The sequence below is a fragment of the Silene latifolia genome, chromosome Y, assembly GCF_048544455.1.
Source record: "Silene latifolia isolate original U9 population chromosome Y, ASM4854445v1, whole genome shotgun sequence".
Classification (NCBI taxonomy): domain Eukaryota; kingdom Viridiplantae; phylum Streptophyta; class Magnoliopsida; order Caryophyllales; family Caryophyllaceae; genus Silene; species Silene latifolia.
The window spans coordinates 762,822-772,777 of record NC_133538.1 but is presented as its reverse complement, the minus strand read 5'-3'; the positions used below and the strand labels follow the sequence as shown (position 1 = coordinate 772,777).

General features: G+C 39.3%; 1 protein-coding gene across 1 annotated transcript; it reads left to right on the top strand.

The window, feature by feature from the left end:
• The first annotated feature begins 449 nt into the window (after window positions 1–449).
• On the top strand, window positions 450–1,814 carry LOC141634399 (uncharacterized). Its single transcript, XM_074446588.1, has one exon. It carries the CDS (start codon window positions 450–452, stop codon window positions 1,812–1,814), a length of 1,365 nt encoding a protein of 454 aa, XP_074302689.1.
• Window positions 1,815–9,956: the final 8,142 nt, after the last annotated feature.

The window sequence follows — 9,956 nt, the reverse complement described above, 5'->3', positions numbered from 1 at the left end:
ACGTCACTTCCATTCATCAGATGACGTATTTATAGTACAAGGGATAATTAGGTTCGGAATTACACCAAAGCCGGATAACAACATAATAACGATATGAGTTAAGACACGGGACTTAGGCCTACAACTTTTAATGACTTGATCCCGATTCACCATACTCCATAGCTGATTAAAATTTTGAAAATCCAGAGTCAAACCCTGTATTAGGCTTAATATTATATATTTAGCAAATAATAACGTATCTTATCAGTTTGATACGATATTATCATATCATATCAGTTTGATATGGGAATCATATCCCGATGATTTTCCTTCCTATTTTATAGGAACTCTTGTATTATATAAACTCGTTTGATTAATGAAATCGACAGAGCTTTCTACTCAATTCTCCTGACATGGTATCGAACCTAACCTAAAAAAAAATTACCCTATAATGGCGTCATCCTCTCGACATGGCAGGCGAAGCAACTCCTGATCAATCCGCAACAACTCTAAAAATCGATCCCCTTTCTCCTTTTTTTCTCAGCAATAGTGATATACCTGGCATCGAAATCTCTCTGGTCCTATTAACGAGTAATAACTATGAATATTGGAGTCATTCTATGCGTATGTCGCTAAAATCTCGTCGCAAATTCGGCTTTTGTGATGGCTGTGTTAAAAAATCGACAGATACATCAATGCTTGAACAATGGGAGGTTGTCAATTGCACCATTGTTCAGTGGCTTCGAAATACAATTGACCCCACCTTTCTTGAAAGTGTTCCGTATGTCGAGGAGGCAGCCGCCTTGTGGAACGATCTCGAGGAGCGTTTTGCCATCGTTGATGGTATGTCAATTCATGCTCTCAAAACCGAACTCGATAATTGCAAACAAATGAAAGGTATGTCTGTTACTACATACTATGGAAAATTGAAAATATTATGGGACGCCCTTGCTATCTGTGAGCCACCTTTCACGTGTAAGTGTGGGAGGTGTCTTTGTGACATCTCTGTCCAAGCCGTCAAGCGCCTTGACAACAAACGGCTTCACCAATTTTTTATGGGACTCGATAGTACCTTATATGGTAATCTTCGCACTCAACAATTTCAACTCGAACCTTTGCCTACCATCAACCATGGATATCACGTCGCTTTGCAGGTTGAGTGTTTACTTGGTGAAACCTCAACGCCGCCTGATGTTCCCGACATAGTTACTTCTGCTGTTCCAGGGGTGTCTCGTACTCCCGCCGATTGGAAGGCCATCTGTGAAAAAGAGAAATTGGAAAGCCATAAGTTGTATTATTCTCACTGTACCATTCATGGTCATGATCTTAACTCCTGTTTTATAAAGCGAAACAAATTCCTGGATTGGTGGAATAGTCGGCCTCGCACCTTGGCTGAATTGCATCGTAGCAGAGGACAGGATGCAAGGGCAGGTACCTCGGGTGGGCAAGGCAGTGTCGATGTTGGATCGTTTGTTCGTGCCAATGCCCTAACCACTACACCAGCTGACTCGTTTGTCACTTATTCAATTGCATCCTCTGATCGGTTGTCTGGTATGTATGCTAAATTGATTATCGATACCGGTGCGTCTAATCATGTCACAGGTGATTCGTCTTTGTTTGTGGATCATACCAAGATCTCACCACGGTCCGTCGGTCTGCCAAATGGGCAGTGTGTATTGGCTACCATAATGGGGACAATGTGTGTCAATAATAAAATTACCCTTCATCGAGTGTTGTTTGTTCCGAGCTTAACTTATAATTTAATTTCTGTATCGCAGTTAAGTGTTGACAATGATTATATTTTGCAATTTCCTAAAGATGCTTGTCTTATATAGGACCATTCCTCGAGGATGATGATTGGAGTAGGTGAGCTACGAGATGGACTTTATTTACTTTAGCTTGAGGATAGGCCCACGACGGTTAATACAGTGGGCTCGGTGGGGTCCTATAATATATGGCATCGAAGGCTTGACCATCCGGGTGATAAAGTAGTCAAATTTATTCCCTTAGCCCATACTATTAATTTGAATAAACACTCAGTGTGTGACGTATGTCATCTTGCCAAACAAACTCCTCACAGTTTTGATTTAAGTGACAATATTGCTTTTACAATTTTTAATTTAATACATTACGACCTATGGGGTCCGTATCGTATCTCCTCATCATGTGGTGCTAAATTTTTTTTGACAATAGTTGATGATTGCTCTCGATCCGTTTGGGTTTATTTGCTGCTCGACAAAACAGAAGTTACAGAAATGTTTATGAATTTTCTCTCTATGGTTCATACACAATTTTCTAAACAGGTGAAGGTCATTCGTAGTGATAACGGAAATGAGTTTAATTGTATGGCGGGATATTTTTTGCAGCATGGAATACAATTTCAAACTTCTTGTGTTGCCATGTCTCAACAAAATGTGCGTGTCGAACGTAAGCATCGCCACATCCTTAATGTTGCTCGGGCTTTACTTTTTCAAGGCAATCTTCCTAAAAAGTTTTGGGGTGACTGCATTCTTACTGCTGCATATTTAATTAATCACATTCCCTCTGCTCTTCTTGCACATAAAACGCCATATGAAGCTTTACTGGGTGTTACTCCATGTTATGCGAATTTACGGGTTTTTGGTTGTCTGTTCTTTGTTCATAATCAAAAGACTCGCGGTGATAATTTTGAGCCACGCGGCCGTAAATGTACCTTTCTGGGGTATCCTCACAATAAAAATGGGTGGAAAGTTTTTGACTTAGAGACGGAAACATTCCTTGTTTCCCGCGACGTTATTTTTCATGAGACTGTGTTTCCATATGATTTGGTCACTCCTTCTGCACCTGTTGATTCAAACCCGCCCATCGTTCCTGATGAAATTACCGACTCACTTGACCCAGCAGATGAGGTTTCTACGACCGAGCCAGAGCCCTCTACCACGCATCACACTACCGAGCCCACTACATCCGCTACCGGACCTACCGTTGCGTAGTCCACGGTTGTGCCCAACCTTGTCCGTGGCCATAGGCTTAAGTTTCCTAATTCCAGGCTGCGCGGGTATGTGCTTGATACTACTCAAAGTCCATCTCCATCTAGCTCACCGAGTCCGCCTCCATCGCCCTCAGGTACTCCTTATACTTTAGCAAGTTACGTTAATTGTCATAAGTTTTCTAGTCAACATAGAAATTTTCTCGCAGCTATAACTGCAGGAGTTGAACCTCCGTCTTTCAAGGATGCTATTTGAGACGACGGGTGGTATCAAGCAATGCAAGAAGAGATTAATGCCCTTAAAAATAATGGCACTTGGGAATTATCTGATCTTCTTCCCGATAAGAAAGCACTCGGTTGTCGCTGAGTTTATAAAATAAAATATAAATCTGATGGCTCCGTTGAACGACTAAAAGCTCAGCTGGTTGTTTTTGGCAACCATCAGGTGGAAGGGTTAGATTACGGTGAAACATTCGCTCCTGATGTTAAAATGATTACTATCCGTACTTTTCTGGCTGTTGCAGCTGTAAAAAAATAGGAATTACACCAAATAGATGTGCACAATGCTTTCTTACATGGGGACTTAGCTGAAGAAGTTTATATGAAGCTTCCTCCGGGTTTCAGTCACCGACATGAGGGTAAAAGTTTGTCGCTTGAAGAAGTCTTTATATGGTCTCCGTCAAGCTCCTCGCTGCTGGTTTGCTAAGCTTGCTGGTGCCCTACGTGATTATGGGTTTTGTCAGTCTTACTCTTATTATTCGCTTTTTTACTTAGTCCAGCAATGAGGTACGCTTACACGTTCTAATCTATGTCGATGATCTTGTTATTGCGAGGAATGATTCTTCTGCAATCTCCTCGTTTAAGGAGTATTTACACTGCTGCTTTTATATGAAGGATTTAGGTCCTTTAAAATATTTTCTTGGTCTTGAAGTCGCTCGTAGTGCCAAAGGAACTTTTCTTAACCAACGCAAATACACTCTTGAAATTGTTACTGAAACGGGTCTCTTAGGCGCTAAGCTAGCTTCCACGTTGATGGAGTCAAAAGTGTCGAGTCATTAAGGCCTTCTTAGGCCTAGTTTGGTTTAATTTAAGGGTGTTTTGTCGGAGTATTGGACTAGCCTTCCCGACCCATTGGCTATTATGATTAACGTGTTTTAATGCATGGTTGGAGCATGATTTTTAAAGAGAGCTCGGAATCCCGAGCAAGTGCCTCTAACCCCGTCCCTAAAGCAAGCAATAAAGTGAAGACAGTCTCTCCACGAGCTAGCAATAGAGTTGTCATCCCTTGGTCAACAAGCATGGAGGCCAAATGGTGAAAGGAGCGTTAAAGAAGAAGCAATATTGGAGCGGAGTTCAGCCCAGGACGAAGCCTGCGTTGGGTGACCCAGCCTGCGTTCTCCTCAGCCTTTGAGTGTTGATAATCCGTCTTAAGCCATTCCGTAAAAGCCCAAAAGCATGTTTAACCTAGAAGGGAGTGCAACCATATATATAGTTCATGGTTTGAAGACCATAAAATCATCATCGTATTATTGAATAATCTCAGAAACTTGTATGAAGGACAAACATAGTATTTTGGAGAAAGTTATAATCTTTAGTTGGATTTTGATGGTAATCTTTCCATTAACTTTGGATTTATCTATGGTTATGGAAGGCTAGACCTTTTGCTTGGTGTAATTTGTTAAACACTACAATTCCTTAAGCTTTGTAAGAATCTCTTAATCTTTCCTCAATAATTGTTACATATTCCTTGATATTCATGTTTATGTTAGATGTTATTGTGTTGGGAGTAGCTAACCTTGCATGTTAATCATCTTACTATTACAATCCTAGTAACAAGCTTACATCTTTGTGAATTTGGTTTAAAGTTTGCATCTTTGTGAGTGGAATCTGCATGTTGATCCTTAGGATAGATGGATTCAGCCTCCTAAAGGATTAATCTTGACTTCTTTTGTTTGGAATTGATCTTAGTGCTCTTCTGTGTAAGCCTTGTTGTGGTTTTCAATTGAGTGACCATATAAGTAGGATTAACTACTCTAGCTTAGGAGCAAGTAATCACCATCTTACAAAAGTTGTTGAGTAATTGTTAAGGGAAGAAAAAGAGAGGATCTTTGTGCTTAGAAAGTAGTTGTTGAGCCTTGTTACACCAAGTTTCTCCTTTATATTGATTCTTGCATACTAGTTGTTTGTTAAATTTTCTCAATAGGAAAGTCTCCAATTTTACTCTTTTTCATGTTTATTTTCAACCAAATGCCTTTTCCAACTATGTCTTTTACAAGTTGACCATTGTTAATATCCATTGTTTGTGATTAAATTTAATTTGTCGAGTCTAAATTTTCATTAGTGTCTTAAATAGTTTACAATTCAAGTCTTAGTTAAAGGTCCTTCCCTTGGGTTCGACCCTAGCTTACCATTTTACTACTTTATTGATAGTAGTTAGTAGAGTTTAGTTAGGTCTATAAATCGTTAATTTGATAGTTAATTCTAGTAATAACGACGACCGGCAATTTATCTATCAAATTTTGGCGCCATTGTCGGGGAAGGCAACATAACTAGAACTTGAGTTGTGATTTATGCTTTGTTGTTCTTACTTCCTTGTTATTGTTAAAAGTAAGTGGTAGTTCTAATCTATCTTGTTTAGTGTAAAGGTATATGCCTAGGTCTCAACACCAAGGTAGTGAGTCAAATTTAGACGGAGGACGAATTTGAAGCATATTCTTGGTTATTCACCAATCCTTGGTATCAACGACCTCAACGGGACGAATATGTTGAAGTGGAACCTTCTACACCTCTTTCGGTTGAACTAATAGAAGTAGAATATCCACAAATGGCTAATGATACAAGAACCATCCGAGAGCTCCGAGCGAGAAACTATGATACTTAACCCTTATGCATTGCCTACCCACCCATGGGAGTTAATGCAAACTTTGAGTTGAAGGGTTACTTTATCCTAAATTTACCCAAGTTTTATGGGCATGCAGGGGATGACCCCAACCGTCATCTCTCCGAATTCCACATAATGTGCGAGGGAGCTATACCAAATGGTGTCACAGAAGACCAATTCAAATTGAGGGCTTTTCCATTCTCTTTACAAGATGCGGCAAAAGATTGGCTATTCTACCTTCCACCGGGTACAATTCGTACTTGGAAGGCCATGAAATCGGCATTTCTTGAAACGTTCTACCCCGATTCAAGACACAACCATGCCAAGAAGGCCATCACTTCTCCGGAACAAGATCCAAGTGAAAGCTTGTCCATACCACGGGCTAAGTAGTGACGACCTACTAGTGAACTTTTGTGATGGTCTTACTCAACAAGACCAAAGAATGGTGAATGCCGCTACAGGTGGAGGGGTTGACACCTACTCCGTGGCGGAAGCAAATGAAATTATAGAAAGGTTAGCCGCAAGCACAAGGAGCTATGGAAGAGGGGGCCGTGGGTCTAAGACTCTCAATTCAAATGACACAGCCTCTCTGATACCGTCGTTTCAGTACGAAAAATAAATACCTAGCTACTACTAACAGAAGTCAGCGGTAAGTAGGGTAGATCTCCACAGGGAGGCGGTTACTATCTACTCGTCAATTCCGTCTGTCTATGGTCACAGGATGGGGGTTTGAGTTGAATAAACTAAACTAAATGAGATTAAAGGAAGAGAGAAAAGAATAAGAGGAATTAATAGAAGAGAGAGAGAACTAGGATTGTCGGGTCATTAATGAATGTCAGTTAATTGTAGCTAAGGTCACAGATCAGTCGATGTGTCGGTCTAAGGGGCAACGAATATCTCCTTCCGGTCTCAATTCGCCCTAAAATACTATTAGCTTAGCTTCCGCCCTCACTAAAGCATCTTATTGTTCACTGCAGGTCTCACCCCTTCCAACCTTCCGGTCTAGGTCAAGGCTTACCAATGTTAAAAAGGCTAAATGCATCGATTCAAATAGCTCTATACAGTTTAAGGCAGTGATTAACAACATAAACTTAACAACAACAAAGGATTTATAAACCTAATTAGCAATTAACAAACGATTCATCGACTCCCCTAAATCCTAGCAGGGGAATTAGCTAGACATAATAAATAGAACAAAAGTAGAAGATGAAGAAGTAAATAACATTGTCAATTAAAGAGAGAATAAAGAAGAGAATTACTAAATAAGATCCCAAAAGTAGAGATAAACCAAGTAGCAGCAGTAACAGGGGAAAAATAATATATAAAAGTGGTCCCTCATGTCATCTGTCGTCTTCCTATTTATAGGAAATATAATTTATTGGACCTAGAAACGAAATAAAGCTAAAAAGGCCCGAGCCCATAGAAAAAAAACTCGATCGAGCCATTTGAAACTGCTCGATCGAACATAAACAAGCCCAAACCTCTCGATCGAGTAGAAAAACCACTCGATCGAGGAAACCCTATAATCAGCATTTCGATCGAGTAAATATAATACTCAATCGAGGTCTTCTTCCATCCAAAAGCACTCGATCGACCAATAAAGCCTTCGATCGAGTGATTTCAACTTAGCCAGCCACTTGTTTCGTCAGTTTCAACTACAACTTGTTGTTTTTTCCTCCCAAAATGACCTCACGCATCCTAAGGCAGCAACATTTCCGCTCCGAATTCACTCTTCCTCCAAATGCATGCAAGACGGTCGATAAAAGGCTTTATTCTACTATTTTTTGGTCCATTCCTGCAAATAAGGCAAAACAAACCAAAGTAGAGTATTCGGGACATTTCGTAGCATAAAACTACGAGGATAGCATAGAAATACGTGCATAAAGAGGCCTAAAAAGACTATATAAAATGCACGTATCAAATCTCTCCAAACAAAACCTTTACTCGTCCTCGAGTAAACTAAATGCAAAGTAAATGGAACGGGAAAGAAAACTCAGAGCTAGCTACAAATGTCCACTTAAACCAATTTAATGCAGGCAAACTAATACTTAAAGCGAAACAGTCAAATGCAAACGAGTTGTAAGACGTTTATAATAGAGCTGAACCGTCGACCTTACAAGACCTTTAATGATGGACTCTCACGGGTCACTCTTCTCTGATGAAGCAAAGGGTAATCATATAAATGTAAGAGAGAAAGAAAATAGTGGCTCACCTAAACTTCGAACCACATAAACATGCATGCAACTGATATAATAGACAATTCTAGCTACCGTACACACATTCCAACCAACCAAGGTCCTGTCACAGCCGAGGAGTTACAAAAATATGTTAAAGTGAGGCAATGGGCAAGTAAAGGCAAAACATTTATGGGAATGTGGAGGTATAGGCGGCCAAGCTAGTACCTAAACAGAACCAAATAACAACATCCGATTCTCACTCAATTATAGAATTAAGCATATATGCCCTTCATTTGGCACCAAAACTAACCAAACCAAACTGAACATACTCCTCAATAGATAATGATAAAGCATAAGAGAAAAACCGTCTCATCGAACAAACTTTTTTTCTCTTTCTTTTTTTTTTCTTCTTCACGGCTTTTTCTTTTCTTTTTCTATTTTTTTTTTCAATTCTTTTTTTCAAATTTGTCAACTTCTTTTTTTCTTCATCCTCCTTCCTCCATAAATTACCAACTCCAAATCATCAGATACAAGCCAAACTTGGCACAATGAAATATATACCACAAAACAATCTAAACTAGCTTGACAAGGCAGGCTAAATTTGGAATGTAGTTAAGGGTCAGAAAGGCAAATTTGGCTAATGTGGAGTTAAATGGGTAAAAATGAAAGAAAAGGGAAATGTAAGCGCCTCCCTACATGTGACACCAACCACTAACCCGAATGTATGTAGGCAAAAGGCAATTGAATTTCATATACGTGCAAATTAATGATACATGCTATATGATACATGCATTTTATATCGTCTGTTTAGCCTACTTTTGCACGTATTTCTATGTACTTTTGTACCGTTTTATATTGCATTATGCCCCGAAATGGCTACTTTGGTTCATTTGGTCTGTTTTATAGGAATGAACCTGAAAGTAGTAGAATCGTACCCCTTTTGTCCTTTTTTGCATGCATTTTGAGGAGATGGGAACTTTAGAGCGAGAGCACTAGATTGGAATACGTGAAGGAATGGTCAACGAAGCAGTCGGCAATGAGTTTGGAGTTGTTTTGGAAGAAGAACACTCGATCGAATGCTTTTCTTGGTCGATCGAGTGGTTTCACGTGCTGAGGAGGTCGATCGAGTAATTTATTTTACTCGATCGAAATGCTGGAAATCAGGTTTACTCGATCGAGTAACATTTTTGGTCGATCGAGTGGTTTACTTGCTGAAGTCCTCGATCGAGTTGTCATAAACCACTCGATCGAGAGGTTTTGAGTCTTTACGGGCTTTAATAGTCCGTGTTGCTTAACATTTGTATTACGCCACTTTATCTTCTCTTAATCTTTCCCTTAAACTCTTCACTGTAACTTTGCTTTTGGGATTATTTTACTCGGATCTTGTGTTCTTTACGCCGGAATTCTTGCTATTGTAATTTTTTCCTCCCTTTAATCTTAATCTTTCCTTTGTTTGCTTTAATTCTCTTATTTTATTCTCTTAATTTCTGCCCTAAGTTTTATTTATGCAATTTTATTATCATTTCATCATGTTTATTATTAGTTATTTCATTATTATTAATCTTGACAACATTAATAGCATGAGTAACTAATTTCTTTCATGTTTGGATTAGGGGATCTATGGTAGAAATGTGACGTTGTAGCGAATAGGCTAGATGACTTATTTGTAAGAATCTGTACCCATGGCAATTTATTATAATACCAACATAGTTGAGTGCACGCTTCTAACTTACCCTTTAATCTGGTTAAATTTATTCCTGGATCGGAAGATTGGACTAAATAGACCTGCCATGAACAGTAGACTACCCTAATGAGGACGGAAGTTAAGTTAGTGGAAATCTAGGATAGAAAGTGGACCGGAAGGACCTTTCAACATCCGTCTCACAGTAAATTATATAGACTATTTGTAGTTGAGTCATTAGGCTACCATAGTGAACCGAAATCCTGACAT